At 36.3% G+C, this 21430-nt stretch overlaps 1 protein-coding gene across 2 annotated transcripts in view; it reads right to left on the bottom strand.

Annotated features, from left to right (window-relative positions):
- LOC111149134 (ArfGAP with RhoGAP domain, ankyrin repeat and PH domain 2) overlaps positions 1 to 21430 on the bottom strand; it is a 185229-nt gene that overhangs the window by 128711 nt on the left and 35088 nt on the right. For both annotated transcript variants that reach the window (XM_022506074.1, XM_022506073.1), the window contains 2 exons: positions 13435 to 13504; positions 7237 to 7357 (listed from right to left, as the gene is read on the bottom strand). In XM_022506074.1, the coding sequence (XP_022361782.1) occupies positions 7237 to 7357; positions 13435 to 13504 (191 nt within the window). The remainder of the gene's footprint in view (positions 1 to 7236; positions 7358 to 13434; positions 13505 to 21430) is intronic.

The following is a 21430-nucleotide window of genomic DNA, read 5'->3' as shown; positions in this document are numbered from 1 at the left end:
AAAAAAAAAAAAGAATATCTGAAAAGTCAAGACATCAAGGGATGGAAAAAACAGCTGAAGCTTTACATATGTTTGACAGGTATTCACAAAAAAATTTAAATTATCAGAATAAAAGGTAGCTTAGTACCATGGCTTAACCAAAGAGGGTAGAAAATTCCATTTTATAAACAGAACCACCTCAGGTCTTCAGGGCCCTCGCATGAGCATGTAGGTGGACAGATAGCATCGTGTGAATGAAGGTAACCTACACAAAAGAAGATCCATGGAGGCAGATAAATGATTAATGGGAAAGGAGAAGAAATGGACAAATGCTGAGGTACAACTGTTATCTATGAGGTAAGAAAATGGGCTAGCAAAAAACAAATGAGAAAGTGATTATTAAGGCAAAAGGAGCAAAACAAAACAGACTGAAGTCCAGGTAGGAAAAATTATCAAGAAGGAAGAAGAAGGGAAGAATAAGCAGAGCCCAGGCTTAGAAACCTGAGTAGTATCTCAGATCTAAGGTGTGGAAAGAAGAACTCCACTATGGATTCAAGATCTCCAGATCTTAGTCTCAGCCTCCAGATTAGACTTGCTTCCATTCAAACATGAATCCTAGGTTACTTTATAATGAGACGTAGTTTTTAAATTCTCTTTACTTTTTCCTCGCCTTCCAAACTACTAAAAATAGTTTTGTCTTTAATGACCAAGGCTGAAGTATTTATTAAAATTCACTCAACAATGATTTACTGTGCATATTACACAGTCCCCAGGTAATAGTTCCCATGGATCAGGAGGAAATATTTACCCAACTTCCCCAGCATCATTAGAAACTGAAACACATGAAAATATTCACGTGACAAAGTCAATGTCAGTATGCAGCATCTGCTCTACATTTTATATCTATATGAACAGATCCAGACTGCACTAGAATAATTTATATTTTCAGGAACAACAACAAACCTTCCATTGGTTAATACTTGTGATCATTAGTTTCACACAAGATACTCCTGAGAAGTAAACAGCACAGAATGTTTTTTGTTTGTTTTTATTAATCTACATAAATCATTGTGTTTGAAATGTAGGTCATATTTTTACTGAAAAGAAACCCAATTTTTTAAAAATTTTCTTTTGATTTTTTATTGAACTATAATTAACATATTAGTTTCAGGTGTGCAATATGTTTCAAAACTTCCATACCTTACTCAGTGTTCATCAAGATAAGTGTACTTTTAATCCCCTAAACCTATTTCACCCATCCCCTCCCACACGTCCCTTCTGGCAACCACCAGTTAGTTCTCTGTAGCTAAGAGCCTGTTTTTTCCACCTCTTTTCCTTCTTTTTTCATTTTGTTTTGTTTCTTAAATTCCAGTGAGTGAAATCATGTGGTATTTGTCTTTCTCTGATTTGTTTCACTGTGTAGGTCATAACTTTATAAACGAGGCCCCAGTGTTTGTGGCTTCTACATTGTTCTTAGTCTGTATTTCAGTTTCTCAGGAAAATAATCTGAAACTGGCACAACTGCATCTGCTGGACTTAAACATATGACGGCTGCATCTCAACAAATGGTTCTTGTAGAGCCTTAAAGTATTATCTAACTCCTGAGGGCCTCATTTACTAACAGGAAGTAAGCAATCATGAATAAGTACGAGAATTAATAGTAACATTCAGTTTATTCTTCATTACCCATGCAAGTGCAGATAAACAGGGACAGAGATCATTCAAACAATAAAATAGATTACAAGCATCATTGGCATTTGGCTATGCAACGTGTGTGTCTTTAGACAAGGGGAATATGCGTTGATAAGCCACAATATTCCAAATCAAATACTGATTTTCCCTTGGGCTATGTATCTTGGACAAAGCTAGATACTATGCTGGCCTCTGCCTGCTCTTCACACCAAGGTGCTTTTATTCTTCCCAATAACAAATATTTGCTGTCTATCTTGATCTTAGCAATGTGCTAAGACTACTCCTTAGAGAATATGCCGACCTAGATAAGGCTTTGTTCAAAGTAAAGCATTCTGGGTTGGAAAAAAAGGGGGGGAGGGGTAAAGAAAACAAAATTGTCACTTTCTTATAATTATGCTAGAAGATAAACAAAAGATAATAGCAATTCCCTCAAACTAGTCCTTGAAGTTTCCAGGAATGAATGCCAACTACTGACTGTTAAGTATCAATAAAGTAAAAAAAAAAAAAAACAACAAAACAAAAACAACAAAAAAAACCCAAAAAACAAAAAACAATCAGAGAGACAATATTCTCTGACCAATGGATTTAGCAGTAGGCATATTCTTTAGTAACATAAAGGATTTAGGGATTACTACATAAGGCCTCTGTTGTGTAAAAGATTAGTAACAGAATCTAACAAAGTTTAGATGGACCTTTACTTTTGATATGCTAATATAATTGAACTAAAGATTCCTCAACATAACCCATAATCAATTTCAGAGAAGGAAGTATCTGCACACCGTGACTGTTCCCGAAATCATTAGGCATTCATTGGTACAAATATTTACTGAGTGCCTACTGGGTTCCAAGACCTTTCTGAATACCAGGAATGGAAGCGTGAACAAGACAGACCACAGCCTTAATCTCCTGGAGGCTGCCCTCTTGTGAAAGGAGGAAGACAACAAAACATAGCTATATAATCTACTACACAGTGACAAGTGCAATGGGACAAAATAAAGCAAGGGATGAGGGACACAAGAAGTGCTACTTTATACTCGGTACTAGAAAAAGCCTCAGAAAGAAGGGAGTGCTTAAGCAAAAGCCTAAAGGAAATGCAAGTGACAGAGCAAATCAGGAGGATGGCTGCAGGAAGACCATTCTCAGAGTAAGCAAGTGTCAGTGCCCTGGGGTTCACGTGGGGGAGAAGGGCTGAAATGTAGTAAGTGAGGGAGAACATAGGAGGAGACGAGGTCAAAGAGACCAGAGCCAGATCACATAGGGGCTCTTGGATTTAAGTACTTTTCTCTCAGGCAGGTGGACAGACAACACAGCATCTGAAGTGGACTGACGTGATCAGACTTCTTTGATGCATGATTGCTGACAGCTGTGTAGAAAACAAGACTGTAAGTCGATCAAAGGAGGTTATTACAATAACCCAATAAAGGTGGTGGCTTCCATCAGAGTAATAATGACAGAAGTGTTGAGAATCGATCAGAATCCAGACTTATTTCCAAAGTCAGAAAAGATCAGATGTGCTGATGGACTGGATGTGCGATATGAGAGGAAAAGGTTCAAGAACGACTCCACAGTTTGTGACCCACTATGTCGACCAACACATACAATGGAGAAGTTTTAATTCCCCTGACTCTCCCTCCATCTAGTAAATGTTCCACAGCTTGCTTCTAGAAATACTGAATACTTCAGGGCACCTGGGTAGCTCGGTCAGTTAAGCGTCTAACTCTTGATTTTGACTCAGGTCTCGGGGTCATGAGATCGAGCCCTGTGTCAGGCTCCATGCTCAGCACAGAGTCCACTTGAGAGTCTCTCCCCCTCTCACCCCTCCCAACTGTGTTCTCTTTTTCTCTCTCAAAACAAAACAAAAACAGCAACATTGAATATTTCAAGACAGGTAAGTCTGCTTACCCAAAATAAGTAAGGGAAGTTTATGTTTCTTATCCAAGTGTTCTTTAAAAGAAACAAAGCTTTGCGGTCCCACAGCTGCCACTGGAGGGCTGTAAAATGCTGTCTGGAAGCAGAGTTGAGAGGAAAAAATGCCTGCTTGCCTACCAGAGATCTAGAACCACCTGAGATGGACAGGAACACAAGACCCCAGCTGAAACCCAGCATAGAAAATGGCCCAGGAACACAAATGACCACTCAGAATTTTAAGCCCTTTTCTCACTATAAGAACTGCCAAATGAGGGGCGCCTGGGTGTCTCAGTCAGTTGACCGTCTGCCTTCAGCTCAGATCATGATCCACGGTCCTGGGACTGAGCCCCACATCAGGCTTCCTGTTCAGCGGGGAGTCTGCTTCTCCCTCTCCCTGCCGCTGCTCTGCCTATTTGTGCTCTGTCAAATAAATAAAATCTTAAAAAACAACAACAACAACAAAAACTGCCAACTCAAAACATCACCTGCTTTTTGAAGTCAGGCATCTGCATGTGTGACCGCCTCTGCCAGGGGAATAGACTGGAGAGATCATTAGCTGTTAGGACCCTCTGACCAACTCCAGTGGTTCTGCTTCAGGAAAAAGGAATCCCACCAAATTTTTCATTTGAGAGAGTATTTTTAAAATGTAATTATTTCAACATAATTCACTTTCAACTAAGAGCACAACAATACTTCACTGGGAAGCATTGGGGGAATTGAAGGCTTTGAAAATTTGTGGGAAAAAAATGTCAAAGTATAATCCTGTCTTAGCAGTGCCGGTGGGCAATGCAGCAGTTGGAAACAGTGCTACTGGCTTCAGAGGACAGGCCATTCAGAAACCTCACCAAAAATGGAGAATTCATTTCTGTTAGGATGTCAAACCATTTCCCCTTTGTGTTCTAAACTTGTCTTGCTTCTTGATTAGACAGAAGAAAAGTTTCATTTGGCTTAAAAATTAAGTCAAATATTTCATAAGCCACTATGATTGATTTCTCAGTTCCCCCAAAGTAAAAAATAGTCAACCATCTGTATACATGGAAGGAGGAAAAAACAATAAAACATACTTACTATCTTGTTGAAGGTTCCATACTAAATACATAGACACATGTATACTATTTACACACACACACACCCCTCTACATTTACCCATCTCTGAAAACATTAGTTATGACATTAAAATGACTTTTTTTTTTTTTGAGATTTTACTTATTCATTCATGAGAGAGAGAAAGAGAAAGGGAGGCAGAGGAAGAAGCAGACTCCCCGTGGAGCAGGGAACCCGATGCAGGACTCGACCTGAGGTGAAGACAGGTGCTTACCTGAATGAGCCAGCCATGTGCCCTAAAAATCATTTTCAATGAAACCACCTTGCTCAGTAATTCCATGTGGATGGTCTCCATTTTTACCGAAGCAGTGCCTTTCTTTTTTTTTTTTTTTTTTTTAGTATTTTCATATTTTAAAACTTAAAGACCTAATACCTATTTAAAAACTAATTTATACCAAAGTTTTAATGAAATTCTTATGCTGTTTATATCACAATTACATGATACATGAACTATGAACTATATATGAACTATGTATCAGAGCATGTAATTTTTAAACATGTGGGTTGATATATTCTACTCAAATGTGTCTGTCTAACTTTTATATACAGTACATAATTATGGCTAAACAGGTTTTCACACAGGTGGGAAGCTTTATTTAGTATGTCTACCAAAATGCAAGCTATGTGGCATACGTGAAATTCATTTTGAGAAGCCAAGGGGAAAGGGATAAGCACCTCAAAGAGACAGGCAGTCACCTTCTGGGCAGAGGAAACCAAAGTGTAAGGAAAGATGGTCACAATACCCAGTCAAGAGGAGAGCATCTTGGGCCTTCCCAGCCATGCAGCTGCAACTTCTCAATGCTGCCACTGAGGCATAAAAGGAGCCACAGACAACATGCAAATGAATGATGGAGACAGTGATGGAAGAAGACCTTGTTTACAAAAACAAGCAACAGCCAGATTTAGGCAATAGGCCATGGCTTGCCAACCCTGACTAGGCTATAGGTTAAACGATTAAATAGCAGCTCAAGTAAGAAACACTTTTTCCACTACATATGTGCAATATTCACACAGGTATGTCTCACAATACTTAATTAGAAGTGATGCACACTGATATTTCTTATTCTATTTCATGTTTGTTTTTTTTTTTTTCTGTTTTGGGGGGGGATTTATTTTAGTATCCTCAGAAACCACTACATGGATTTCATCAATGGATAGTGATTCACAGTTTGAAAAATGCTGTCCCAGTGTGAACAGCAGCTGGACTCACACATTTACTGATTATGCCAAGAATAATGAAAAGCTTTCTAGGAACATACAGGATTTATTGAATGTTTTCTGTGTGTCACACACTGGTATATGGCCTAGGAATCTAGCAGCATAAAAAAGACAAATATTGCCCCATCATATCTAATGCTGTTGTAGTTTATAAAAGGGTAAAATGGGTTCTGTGTAATATGGAATATTATTTTTTATTTTTATAAAATGAGATAACTGTAACACCTACATCCCTCATAAGACTATTGTGAATAATGAGGGGTGCCCAGATGGCTCAGTTGTTAAGCATCTGCCTTCAGCTCAGGTCATGATCCCAGGGTCATGGGATCAAGCCCCACGTTGAGCTGCCTTCTCTGTGGGAAGCCTGCTTCTCCCTCTCCCATTCCCCCTGTTCTCTCTCTCACTGTCTCTCTTTCTCTTTCTCTGTCAAATAAATAAATAAACAAAATCTTTCAAAAAAAAAAAAAAGGCTATTGTTAATAATGAAGCACAGATGATCACTGCATATATCAAGAATTTAGTAAGTTCTCCAGGTCACCATTATTCAAATAATTAAGGACCAAGAAGTATTTCCAAAATTGAGTTATAATCTATACTAAAATAGAAGCTTTAAAATAAATTAAAATTATAATTCTTTAATTAATGACAATGGCCTTATCTGTATCATTTAAAAGTGAGAGATAGCGTAATAACATGTTGACAGTCAATCAAAGTATACAACAGAGAGCTCTTAGCTCTCCTGGTTCTCCCTCCCTACCCTCTCCAAAAGTCAGAAAAGATCTAAAGGTTTAGTCCCTACCCATAAACCACATGCCATCTAAATTTCACCATCAAGTGTCCTATAGCAGAGGATGAAGGTAAAAAGAATTGAGAAAGTACAAAAGATCCTCTGAAATTTGTACTAGAATGATTACTGGTCCTATGTGTTCAGTTGAACCTGGCATGAGTAAACTTCCCTAAAACCAACACTTTCATTGTGAGAAAAACTGTGTTTGCGTATTAAATAACTACTTTGCTTTGTCAAACAACAGCTAAAAGGTGGACTCCACAGGAGCAGAGATTTTTGTCTTACTTTTCACTGCTATACATCCAGAATCTAGAAGAATTCTTGGCACGTAGTAGATTCTAAGTATTTGCTACATGCAGGAATAATGAGCCAACAAATGACCTGTCGGCTCGTTTATGGCATTCAGGATAATATCAAGCGTAAATTACTTAAAAGTAACATATTCTAAGGTTTCTTGACGTGTGTAGCTTCACTAGCTTACCAATCTTCTGATTGGTCAGAAATTAATGTCTATGAGTCTTTTTACAGGGATAAAGAAATAACCTTACCTTCTTTTTCTACTCTAAAAACAAAAGTTCTTTGTGTTGTAACAACTTCAAATTTGTTGTCTCCTTGAACCCGTACTGTAGATATAGCAGAAAGAGGAATGATTCCTTTTGAATACTTTTCCTGTATTGGTTAGAGAAAAAGATACATGAACAAGACAGATTAAAATGAAATTCTTGTGACCTTATCAAGAAAAAGAATGGTACAAATACTATAAATATTTACAAGCACATTGTGCTTCTCTTTCATAATTTTAATCTAAATTTTTTAAATAACATACAAATAGTATACCTCCTCAGACATGACTTGACACCCCAGAAAGGAAAATACTAAATGGCCCTTCCATGTGAAATGACTTTTAAATTTTCTCCTTTTCTGGAATTTAAAATTAAAAGGCAAAGAATCAAATACAAACAGTTGTACTAGACCAGCAATATATAGTTCCCAAAACCAACAGTACGTTTTTTAAAAACAAGCTGGTCAAAATGATTTGATGGTGTCTGCAGGCATCTGCTGGCCATAATGGGTACTGTAACTAAACTACTTCAAAACGACTGCTACTACATATGTGAACAACAAGAACACATCTCAAAACCAGCCTGTTGCATTATAGCAATTAAACATATTACCCAATGATTCTAATAATTATCTTAATATCACAACTGCCTCAGTTTACCTTTAATTCCCCAATGAAAAATTAATGAAAAAGACAAAAGAATTTTTTAAAAAAAGGATTTGGCAGTTTGCAACAGGCAAATACCTAATACAATTTTGACTGTTTGCAACAGGCATCTGCATTTTACCCTTTTGCTCAGGAAGGTCATTCTGAAGACTTTTGGTAGCTTTTTCAGTCTTTGTTTTTCTGGAACCACCAAAACCCTTTGGCGTTAAGAACCACCTGACAACGCCCGCTATTTACTAAGGGTGAAATATTTACTGGACCTTGTGTTGGAAAGAAAATTCAAATAGTATTTATATATTCAAAGAGCCTCAAAATGAAAAACCAGCCAATGTAGTGAGAGAAAAATTTAAAACAGAGTCTGAGCCATGGAACGTATGAGTACAAAGATAGAAACTCCCGAATTCTGTTTAAAAGAAGTCAGATATTTTCACAGACATGAAGACATTAGAGCCTGACCTAAAGAAAGCTTAAGTTCAACCACACAGATAATGGGTTGGGAGGCCATCCTGGCTGGAAAGCTTTAATAACAGAGGCATAAGTGAGCAGCCACAGGGCAGAGTCAAAGAGGTAAAGCTGGAAACATACATCACGGGCATATATGGAAGGTCTTAAATATCAGAAGAGTCTGGACACATCTTCGTGGGGTTTTTTCTACCATTTCCTTCCAAAGAATGACTCATGGAACCTTCATTTTTTAGCAGATCCCAAGTATCTGAAGGAAATGGCTAGGTAAAAAAAAAATGTATTAAACCATTCCACACAGAGGACAAGTGCCAAGGTCATATTCCTTCTACTGGTAAACTCCTGCCATGCATATCAGATAGGTAAGGGGTAGTCACTGTCAGCAGCATGGTGTTCTACTGGGAGGTTATCCTAGGCCCACTGAGAAGATATACTATGCTATCATGGCATTACCTCTTAGCTCTTTGACAGTTTCTTCTCTTCTAATGCCTCTGCTTCAATCTTTTATCCCTGACTATATGTATGCATCAAAATCCTACACATTCTTCGACACCATTTTAACTCCCAATGCCACAGAGGCTTTCCCACATCTTCTCAGACAACCAAGATGGAATACGATATTTGAACTGTAATTGAAGATGAGTGGGCAACCTCAAAGAAAAAGAAGGATGTCAAGAAGTAAGAAAATTCAAGGTAACTTCTCGTTTTCCACTTTTTGTTTTCTTTTATCTTCTCTAAGAAAATCCCCTCTTACTATTTCAACAGCCAAGTTTATGAGGAAAATTCTAAAATCTGTCCCTTCTTCCTTCCTTATCCATTTTGGTCAACTCCATCATCATACTTCAAGTCATCAATGATACATGAAACTATCCCATAAGCCCCTCAAACTTTAAATTATCTCCTGAAAACATGCCCTCCCCTCTATATCTGTTCATTAAAATATTACTCTTCTAATTCAGTCTTACGTTGTGTTTCCTTTGTGTGGCTCATTTGTACCCATATAACTTGGGACTCTCCCTACAGTGACAGTGTCCACTTCCTCCCTGGCACTCTCTGATTCTCTCCAGTCACATGAGCCTTCTTTCAGATTCCATTAACACACCGTATTTCTTCCCAATCTAGTGCCTTTGCTTACTCTGTTCTTCAAGGAATGTTGTCCTCATCCAGCTTCACATGGTTCCTGCCTCTCCATCCTTCACATTTCAGTATATGCTTCAGAAGAAAGGTTTTCCAACCAGCCTCTTCTCATAGGCAGATAACCCTAACTTAAGTTAATAACAATCTGTATTTTTCCTTTATAGCAATTACTAACTATAACTTGAACAGTGATTTTTTTTTTTTTTATATTTACTGTGTGGTCATTTGATTAAGACATTCTCCCCAAACAGATAGTGGGTCATACATCTATTTTCCTCAGACCTTTCACATAAACGGAATTGCAGAAGTATTTTCTCAGTGAATGAATTCTATGTCCACTCAATCACAATCAAATCAAGCTCTGACAGCTCATTTCTGATATTTTTTCTAAATTCATTTTTTAATACTTCCACTGGCATACACAGCCTACACCCAGATAACTAATGCCAGATTTACTGCACACTCCCCTGATTTGTCTCTCTACTTTCAGCATCTCTTCCTTCTAACCTTTCTTGCATATGATTGTTCAAATGTCATAGCTAGAAAAAAATAAAAGATTTGTAGAGGGGATAAAAAAAATGGATCTTCAAGTTTGCACAGAATTTTGATGGATGGCAATGGCTCTGAAGGTTCAGATGGAAAAGAAAAACAAGGAGATGAAAATACAAGAAAAAGACATGTTCATGCTCCCCACAGTGTGTACCCAGATACCACTGCAAAAGGTCATGCAAAGAAATACAAGACTGACTGGCTTAAAGGAAAGCCACTAAATGCAGTGGGATATGATGGCAATGCGAGGCACTACTAGACCACTAAGAGCTCCAGGAATAAGAAATAGGGGGAAATGTCTCCCTAGTGTCAGGAAAGCTCAGATATAGGAAAGAGCATAGTACCTTTGGGGACAGTACAAGAGCCCCTCTAGCTCTAAGTCTAAGTGGCTGAGATCAGACTGAAAAATCTAGAATGTCCACATTTATGCTACATCTCTTAGATGATCCATTCTCAAATCTCAGTTTGCTTAAGAATTACAAGAGCTTATAAAAATAGATCTCTAGTAAAATAATTAACCATTTGTGGAATAAAAATGTTACCATGAATATATTTTTCAGTATAGAAAAATCAAGCAGCACTGTAGGAAACTGGAATTTTAAAAAAAGGAGATTTTCCCCCTTCCAGATCTGCTTAAAGAGATTAAAAAACAATTCCTTACAAAACTGTAACCACCCACGTGCCTATAATAATAAGATCCTATTTAGCAGGTAAATACTCCAGAAAAGTAACAGAAAAATAAATAAATTCCCCAGGAGTGATCAAAATGTACTTAACAAGCTATCATGTCATATTAACCTCTGGAAGTTACAGTTTCTCAAATGGCTCATTCATAACCTATTACAAGCTCCCAAGAAATCTCATAAGTTTTAACACTGTAGAGTTGACTTGGTGTTTCTCTTCAAACAACACATGATAAAGACAAGATAGAGGGGAAAAAAAGACAACAGACTCAGAGTGATTGTGTCTTTCAGAGTATAAAATTTTCCTTTAGGACAGAAATTTTAAAGCATCCCTAGACTCTGAAACACACAGATATCTAGGCCAAGTTCATCATTTATCTACTACCACTTTCAGACAATGAAATGACCACAGGGCAATTGTGCCCACAGCTGAGTGAGAATGAGGGTGAGTGAGATTTCTTGGCAGGTGACAGGATATCGAGGCCAGCGGGATGGCGCCATTTTCAGTAATACAATGAAAAAGTTCTTGCAGAGACAGGATAGAGCAGTGCTGAGGAAAGTGAGAGAAAACTAGGGAAGTACAGAGCTCTGCCCAGCCACGTGCTCCTCACATGCACCTTTAAACACCAAAAGGCGTGATGACTCCGCGCACATGACCACTGACACTGCACTCTCACCTGAGGCAGTGGCTATGGCCACACCCCTGCCTTCCACACACTGGCCCTGAAACGCCCTCTTCCCAGCCCTTCAATCTACCCTCGAGCAAGGTGGGTCACAACAGAAACTCTCTTTTTAGGAAACACTCATCCCAATGTTTTTATTTTTTGCCAAGATGAAACCAACCATCTGGATAGTAAAGGGACAAAATGTCCCAGAAAACAATAATTCGAATTTTTTAAAAAGTTGTTAAGCTAAAGAATTGGTAGCCATTCATTTTAACATGAACTTTTTAATCACAATTTCAAACCAAGGCTGCATGATTTTTATTGCATCAATACCTACAAATGTGGCAGGCACTCATCTCACCACAGCTGAGAAGACCTTTTACAGGACAAACAGAATGGGTCCAGTTGGACACAGATACCAGAAATTCTCTCTCCCAAAGGGGTATAATGCCACCACCAACAGAGCCTCATGGCACGGAAGTCTCACTCTTGAATAGTACTCCCCCTTATTTCAATCAAACCAGAGAAGGGCACAGCTACTGAAAAAAAAAAACTAGGGGTCAGATTCCAGCAGATACAGAGACCACATTGTACCCACCGCTGGCATAAAAACTGTCTCAACAGTCAAATGCACAAGCAAACTAAAATCAGTAGCCAAGGCAGAAAACCAGCTTTTAAAAAAAATATTCATTCCACCATCCTGCAAATCCCAAGGAGGTGTGTTTAAACTTATTTGATGTTTTATCTAGTTCACTGCAAATTGAAACCAAATAATTAATACTTCTCTAAACTTTCTATTGTTCTTAGTATTGTCGCACATAAATGAATGTTACTTTCTATCTAAAAGCATACACTCTTCTGCCCGGTAGCACTGAAGAATCAATATATGAAAGGGACTTTCTATTCAAGCCACAAATATCACAATAGGAAGTGGTATTCTCCAAATAATGAGAAAATAATGTTAGATTATAAGCTATAAATAAGAAAATGTGCTTAAATGTTAAGTGAGTCTGGTAAGAGAATGTATATATTTAAGACTGTAAGAATGCCTGATTTTAATAAATAAAAATATGATATATTTATTAGTTCCAACTTTTCATTAAGGAAATTGTCAACAACAGAGAAGTTGAAAGATTATGACTAGGGACATCCATCTATCTTCCACCCAGATCTGACAAGTGTTAACATCTTCAGTTTTTATTTTACCTATGTGTGTGTGCAAATATATTTATAAATGTAAAAATATAGGTATGTAACATCTGAAAAACGTTTGCAGATAGGACACTTCAAATATTCTAGCCTACATCTCCTAAGAATAAAGAAAGTCTCATACCTAATGAAGACATGATCAAAATAGTATCATTTTGTTAAGACTCACTTGCCTGAAGACAAAATTGTGACCACTTTCTCATCAAGATGTTCCATGAGCTCTAACTCCAAAGAACTTCTCAGCTTCTTCTCCTCAAGTTTCCTTCATATATCCCATTTTCCAGTCAGAAAACTGACTTCCCATCTGGACATCTCATGGTTCTCTACATTACCACATCCTATTCTCTCTACCCTATGTGCAAACATTCTTCTTTTTTCAAGAACCATGGCAAAGAAGCCTTCTTTGGTTCTTCCATACCCTTCCACAGTATAAAGTAACCTCACCTTGTGCACCTAACTGTAGTATCCTTTCGTAAATACTCCTTAGTGTTCTCTAGGAGAAAGATAATTCCTTATTCATCCTTACATCACTCATAACAATTCCTGTAGTTTATAGAAGACACTCCATAAATAACTGTTGGATGTATAATTTTTTAAATCCAAATTTTATGTATGAAGAGAAGTTGAACTATGAACACAGTGTTTGCAAACTAAAAAGAGTTTTTTTACTGCACACAGTGTTTGTATTGTGTGCAAACTCTTTTCATGTTGGTAATCCAACTCCTGTTCTTAAAAAACAAATTGTTTGCTTAGTTTACTGAAGTATACCTTGGATATGTAAGAAAATCTTTGAGAACTATCAAGTGTACTTACCTTCTCGTTATTATAATAAGAGATGCTAAGGCCATCAAATTTCACCCATCTCTTCTGAAACATGCGTTTCCTGAAAAAATATGAAACTTTTATTTTACATTCAAGAATCATGAACTTGAAAAAAAAATATCATGAACTTCAATTTTAAATACATTTGTAATGTAACTGGGTTGAGTACATTCTTATTCGTTGTTAAACAGTTTAAAAAAATAGGCTATGACAATGTAGGTTTTGGCAATGGCATGTAGGGAAAAAAATGATACTTTCTAATCAGTTAACATAAGTATTTAAAACAATGATACTGTTGGTGCTGGCACAAAAATAGACATATAGATCAATGGAATAAAACAGAGAACCCAGAAATAAACCCACATTAATGTGGTCAATTCATCTACCACAAAGAAAGCAAGAATATCCAATGGGGAGAAGACAGTCTCTTCAACAAATGGTGTTGGAAAAAACTGGACAGCTACATGCAAAAGAATAAAACTGGGCCACTTTCTAACACCATCCACAGAAAGAAACTCAAAATGGATTAAATACCTAAATATGAGATCTGAAACTATAAAAATTCTAGAAGAGAATACAGGCAGTAATTTCTCTAACATCAGCTGTAGAAGCAGTTTTCTAGATATATCTCCCAGGGCAAGGGAAATAATAGCAAAAAATAAAGAATTAAGACTACATCAAAATAAAAAGCTTTTGCACAGTGAGAGAAACCATCAACAAAACAAAAAGGCAACCTACTGAATGAGAGAGGATATCTGCAAATGATGTATCTGATAAGGGCTTATTATTTAAAATATATAAACAACTTACACAACTCAACACCAAAAAAAAAAAAAAAACCAAAAACAGAAAAAACAAGCAATTCAATTAAAAAACAGGTAGAGGACCTAAACCTATTTAGGTTTAATAGACATTTTTCCAAACAACACACACAGATGGCCAACAAACATAAGGAAAGATGCTCAACATCACTAATCACCAGGGAAATGCAAGTCAAAACTGTAAAGAGATATCATATTACATCTGTCAGAATGGCTAGAATAAAAATGATAAGAAATAAAGTGTTAAGAAGGATATGGAGAAAAAGGAACCCTCACACACCAATTCCTCATTGGTGGAAATGTAAATTGATACAGACTGTGGGCAAAACAGTATGGAGGCTCCTCAAAAACCTGAAAATAGAAATACCCTATGATCTAACAAGTCCACTACTATTTACTAAAACAAACAATAAACACACACACACACACACACACAAACAGGACTTTGAAAAGATAAATGCACCTAATGTTTACTGCAGCTTATTTAAGATAGCCAAGTTATGGAAGCAACCCAAAAGTTCATCCATTAGATGAATGGCTAAAAATGTGGTGTTTGTGTGTCCATATACACATACATATACAACAGAGTATCATGCAGCCATAAAAAAAGGATGTGATCTTGCCATTTGTGACAACATGGACGGACCCAAAAAATATATGCTAAGTGAAACAAGTCAGGATGAGAAAGACAAATATCTTATGAATTCATACATGTGGAATCTAAAAAACAAAACAAATGAATAAAACAAAAAGCCAAATCAAACCTATAAATAAACAGGACTAATGGTTGTCAGAGGGGAAAGGGTTAGGAGGACAGGTAAAATGGGTAAAGGGGAATGAGAGATACAAATCTCCAGTTATGGAATGAACAGGTTATAGAAACAAAGACACAGCCCAGGGAATATAGCCAATGATACTTTAATAGTGTTGTTAGGTGACACATGGTAGCTATATTCTAGAACTAATATAACAATGTATGTCAACTATATTCAAATATAAAAATAAATAAAACAATGATATTATTAACAGTATTAATATCCATGTTTATAAGGGTTAGTGCAAAACAAAGTGTGGTGAGAAACACTAGCACTGCATCCATTTCCCCCAGCAAAAATAATCCCTTACTAAAGATAATATAGGACTAGCTGACTAGTTCAATTGGTAGAGCAGGCAAATTTTGATCTCAGGGCCACGAGTTCAAGTCCCAGACTGAGATTAGAGTTTATGTAAAAATACATAATTTTTTAAAAAAACATTAAAAAAATAATATAAGCTTTCATCTTTCACTAAGCTTACAGCATTTATCTTATTTTACCTTAACTTTTGCTTTGGAGCATGAATAATATTTTGCGAAAATAACAAAGCTTTGTTAATTGGATTTGAAGAGATAAATTACTTAATTTTTATCAAATGAGCTGAAAAAAGCCCTATATGGAGAATCCTTTACAATCACCCAAAATGCATTGAAATATTAATATTTTCAAAAAGAATCAGATGAAAATCAAATGCAGTTTAAGATGATCATGGAAAAATAATGAGAAACAAAGCAAAATAATGTAATCACATGTTTCCTATTTAGGTTTAAAAGAGAAACTTTTTCTGACCATATAAGGGAAAAGTGAAGAACCAGTTCCCACTTGGGCTTATTTTTGCTTTGTCTCAGAACCCTTCCCTGCTGTCAGACAATCCTATTCTCTACGTGACTTTCTGTACCTGACACAATATATACTTAGCTTCTAACATAAATGATATATGAAAACTAAATTTGTTTAAACAATTTTATTTCTAGGCAAATATGTAAATAAAAACTATGTCTACCTTTTCCATTTGCAGTTTGCTAACATGTTTAAGATAAGGGATTAGTTTAACATTCTGCAATTTTCCTAAGATTTAAAGATGGAAGAAAGAACATCTGGAAGTGTGGAGACCTTGTCTTCCCAGCTGTTTTCTGAGCACCAAACATGTATCCCTCAAGTGAAATACAGCAAGCCTCCCACACTGATCTATTTGGCTTCACATAAAATTAGAGCACACCTGATCAAACAGATAAAAGTTTCAAAGTTCATCAAGACAGACTCTCTAATAAGGACAGACATGTCCACATATATGCATTTGAATTAATTATGAAGTAACAATAAAGACCTTGAAATCATAAGCCTAACTCCTCAGTTTTCTTTCTATCATCTTTCTGCTTCTTTTTAACTTCTTGTGGTCTGCGTTTTCTTAATACTGGAACATGCAATAGTTAGACATCTAGCTTTCAAAACTCAAGGATTCTTTAAATTCCTTGCGTTAAAAACATTAAAAGGTAAAGAAGTATTAAACACACAGTAATTATACATTGAACAAATTAATCACTCCACACTCATTTCCTGTTGATCTCTGTCATACCTGAGGGCAGGTAAATACACATCTTCCCACACAATGTCAGCAATAACTCCATAAATCAAGATTTTATTTGGGTCCTACCCACCTTACTTTGCAAATGGTGGTAAGCTAGAGCTCAACAGTTGATGTAATCTTCCATCTGTAGGGAGATGATTACCATTACCCCTCTATACCCTTTGCTAACAAGTTGTTCTCTTTCAGAGTTCTACCTACACTACCTACACAAATATTCCTTCCCTTAGGAACCAATCCAAAGCACTGACAAAGTTATTTTCTGTCAAAACACACATTTTCCTCCTAATACCTAACACAATCTGTGTGTGTGTGCATGTGTGTGTGTGTGTGTGTATTTGTATTTGTTTACTTGCTCAATGTCTGTCTCCCATACCCTATGCTTTATAAAGACAAACTCCGAAAGTATTTCATCCTTCACTACACAATCTCCAACTAACACAGAGACATGTACGGCACTAAAAAAATAATTGGTTGAATTAATGACATGCATGCAGTCCTTTTAGCCAGATGACAAATAAACCTCAATGACTAGCACTCAGATAATCAGTATCTTAAAAGAAAAAAAAAAAAAAAAAAGGTTGGTAGAAGACAGGAAAACTTCTGAAAACTCTAAATTTGAAGTTTCAAAACCTGCCAAAGCATGGAGTGAGAGAAAAGTTGTATAAAGCCTACTTTAATGTTTTACTTAAATTATTAATTGCAACCACCCTGGACTCAAAAAGCTCTCTCAGAATTCCATCACCAACTAGATGGAGGGTTTGGGGTCTGAGGCTCTCCGAGCAAAGTCCCACCCACCTCAGTCTCTGTGACACTCAGTTTCAGAGATATTCTCCCAGCCACTTAATTTTCACAACTACCAGATAACTATTAGATGTGTTTAGCCATTTTAGCTCAATATTCTTAAGGATTATTAAATCTCTCTAATAATCTATGGAGGACAAATCCCAGCCAGGAGTGAAATGGAAGGAGAGGGCACACAGTGTAGCAGCTGAGGAAACAGCATTTTGCAGTTGGAGAGAGCTACTGTGCAATCCTATGATTAACCCCCTCCTTCTGCTGTCATTCATCCAACCAGCCAGCCATCACATCCGTGGGGACTCACTCTGTGGACACCATCCTCCAGCGGTACTGCTTCCTATCTCTAGACTCCTTCTTGCCCCCAGGCCTTCTCAGATGTGATTTTCTCTGGTTGGAATGTTCCCTGTCTACTCTGGACAGGGCCGGCTCCTTATCCTTGAAACCGCAGCTTGAAAGCATTCCCAAGTAGCCATCCTTACCACCGTACAGATCCTACAGATCCCCTCGGTCTCTTGCTCCATTTCTTTGCTTAATGACGCCTAACAGATTTTGTATTTATGTATGTTTTGCTTCACCCATCTCCCATGCTAGATATTGAGATACCTGAGTGGAAAAACCGGCTCTGTTTTGTTTATCAATATAAAACCAGCGTCTGCCACAGTTCCTAGCAATAAAATGTGCTTAATAAATATTTAATGAACAAAAGAACGTATCTTTCACTGAAAAATGCTTACTCAAATTTGCATTATTTATATAGAGAGAAACACCACTAAAACATTTTACCCTTCATTTTTTGTTTTTCAAATACCAAAGATTTTTTTAATATGACAAAAGCTTTGTAAAATACCTTGTTATTACAGAAAAATTAGAGCCTACCAAAAGCTTGGAAAATTCATCAGTAATACCTACAGAATTTAAAAAATACGTTTTACGTTTAAGCACTTTTAAAATACACTTTTTAAAAAATATATGCATTTACGGGGCGCCTGGGTGGCTCAGTGGGTTAAGCCTCTGCCTTTGGCTCAGGTCATGATCCCAGGGTCCTGGGATCGAGCCCCGCATCAGGCTCCAGAGAGCCTGCTTCCCCTTCTCTCTCTACCTGCCTCTCTGCCTACTTGTGATCTTTCTCTCTGTCAAATAAATAAATAGAATCTTAAAAAAAATATATATATATGCATTTTACACGTTCCTATTTAAAAATACAAATTAATCAATACAAAATGTTTCCAAAACTCAATTTATATAAATATTGTTTAATCTATTTTGCTCATTAAATACGTCAATATTCAATTAACTGTTTTTCTGCATGTAAGTTCAATACTGAATTCTAACAACTGGTAATTAAAGATAAGAACTTACATTTATATCCCTGCTCCCATTATTCTCCTTTCCAGCAAATGGAAACTCAGATTTAATGTTGGTAAAGACTACCAATCAATTAAAATTTAAATGAAATAATAAAAGGGAGAATCTGAGAAGGTGTTTCTAAATGTCAATGTATAATTTTAAAATAGATATTGATGAATACTAAACTTTTAAGAACTATCTTTTTTGTGCAAGGGTCATATATTTCACGTATTTATAAAAGGCTATTAGATATCAGGCAACTAATTCCACTGGAATTATACAAAATTAATCTACTACCCACAATTAGTGGTTCCAAAAGTATTTTAAACATTCACTCTGAGGTTAAGTTATGCTTTTCCCTTAAATTTCACTTAATAGCTTAATTTGCTTAGTAAATGCTAATGAAATAAAGACAGGATATGAAATACAGTGCCATCCTCGGTTGTGTTTCTACTATCATAGCACTGAAATTAGATCTGAAATAATAATGAATTATTACAAAGAAAAGAAATGATAAAGCCTCAACTAAGAATTTATTTGGCATAATACACCTCATAATAAAAACAGCAAACAGTATGTCATGCTTTATTCTAGACACTGTAGCAAGGCATACACAAATATTAATTCGTTTAATCCTCCAAACAGACATATGAGGGAATATTATTATTCCCATTTTATAGATGAAGGCACAGAGACACTGGCAGGTTACAGAATTTGTCACACGACTAGTGAATAAGCATATCTGGGAGTCAGATCCAGGTAATCCAGCCCCAAAGTCTGTGCTCTTAATCACGATGCAAAACAGACTAGAACATTCTGTAGCAAGGCATCCTGGACATCCCTTTAGGCAGTGATAACATTTGACCTCTACTCATTTTATAGGTGAGTTCAATTTTGCGAAATGCGTCAGAATTCCTTCAGAAAAAAGGTGGAGGAGATATGAAACATATTAGCCTAAATCTTATCCTATTTTGTTTTTTGTTTTTTTGTGTTTTGTTTGTTTTAAAGATTTTATTTATTTATTTGACACAGAGAGACATAGAGAGAATAAATAGGCAGAGAGGCAGGCTGAGGGAGAAGCAGGCTCCCTGCTGAGCAGAGAGCCCCATGCGAGGCTCGATGCCAGGACCCTGAGATCATGACCTGAGCCAAAGGCAGAGGCTTAACCCACTGAGCCAATCAGGCGCCCCCGATATCATATTTTGTTTTTAGGGTTCTGAAGGGAAACATTTCTTTAAGAAGCTTTTTTAGAATAATTCATAAAGCTCGTGCCACATTATGGAACGAATTTCTATAAACTCTTCCCCTGAGCTTTGGTAGGGCAGCTGATGTAAAGTTTCAACTGCTATCATAAATACAGCCTTACCACTGATATCAGTTTTTGTTGTCTCAAACTGTGTATCTTAAAAATTCTTTTTTTAACAACAATGTATATACAAACAATTAGAATTAAAACAATTCTTTATTTATGAAGTATGCATACAAAGGTACTTCTGTTTTAATTTCATTTTTAAATGTCAACAGGGTTTTGGGTGATTTTTTTGTTTGCTTTAAAAAGATTTAATATTTTAGTTCAAAAAAAAGTCCCCAAATTAAACTAGTTTAGTAAGCAATGAGTAACATAGGGTGGGCAGAGGCTACCAAACCATCATTAAATATGATGCAACTGAAATGAACCTCAAAGGCACTAAGTCACGTTTATGGCTTTTATTAATCTGGTAACTTAAATCATCACAAACATACTTCTCAATTATTCTAAACGGTATCTAATGAAAAGGGTATCAACATGGTGTTCCAGATTCCTCTGCCTTGTTTACATAATCCTGAAGAATTATATGCATGTTGTATCTTTTTGGCTACTCTAGCCTCACTATTTTAGAACTACCACAATTTCCAAAAATACAGATTTTTATCTAATTACTCATTTTTTATTTAGCTAAGTAATTATTTTACCTACTCTTTTAAGTATGAGGCTTTTAAATGATGCAGTATTAGTTATGAAGTGTCTTATAAGTACATGCAAGAAATTATTATAATATTTGTATAACATGCCAGTACTATCGCTTCTCAGCATTTTGGTTAGCACCAAGTGTAAAATGCCAGCACCTCTCTATTCTAAAATGCATTTCCTTAGTTTTAAGCATATCAAAATGACAATTTCCAAGAATAGGTGAACCAAAATGAATTGGGGCCAAAAAAACAAAAACAAACCAAAATTCTCTGAAATCCCAGCTTCTACCTCTGCTATACCTCTTTCAATGAAAAAAAAAAATGTTATTTTAATGTAAAATTCCAAGTTAAAAAAAACTTTCGGAAGTCAATAATAAAACATTCTTTTTAAAATGTCATTCTCAATTTTATAATATCCACCAACAGCTTACATGACAAGGTATATGAAAAGCACGTTAGATGATTCCCACCTCTTTACTTTATGCAGTCATATTCTGTAAACACACACACACATACACACACAGGAAACCAGCTCCCAGTTAGGATGATCAGTTAAAAGCTTGCATTTACCTCTACTCCCAAAGCGTCAAAGGATTAAAAAAAACAAAAATAAATAAGTACCTACAAACCAACAATAACCAGAGAAGTAGACAATAAGAACAATATTC

This window comes from Enhydra lutris, unplaced genomic scaffold (assembly GCF_002288905.1).
Source record: "Enhydra lutris kenyoni isolate GAN:26980312 unplaced genomic scaffold, ASM228890v2 scaffoldscaffold21, whole genome shotgun sequence".
NCBI lineage: Eukaryota > Metazoa > Chordata > Mammalia > Carnivora > Mustelidae > Enhydra > Enhydra lutris.
Note: the sequence above shows the minus strand (reverse complement) of the source record. Positions and strands in the feature narration are given on the sequence as shown.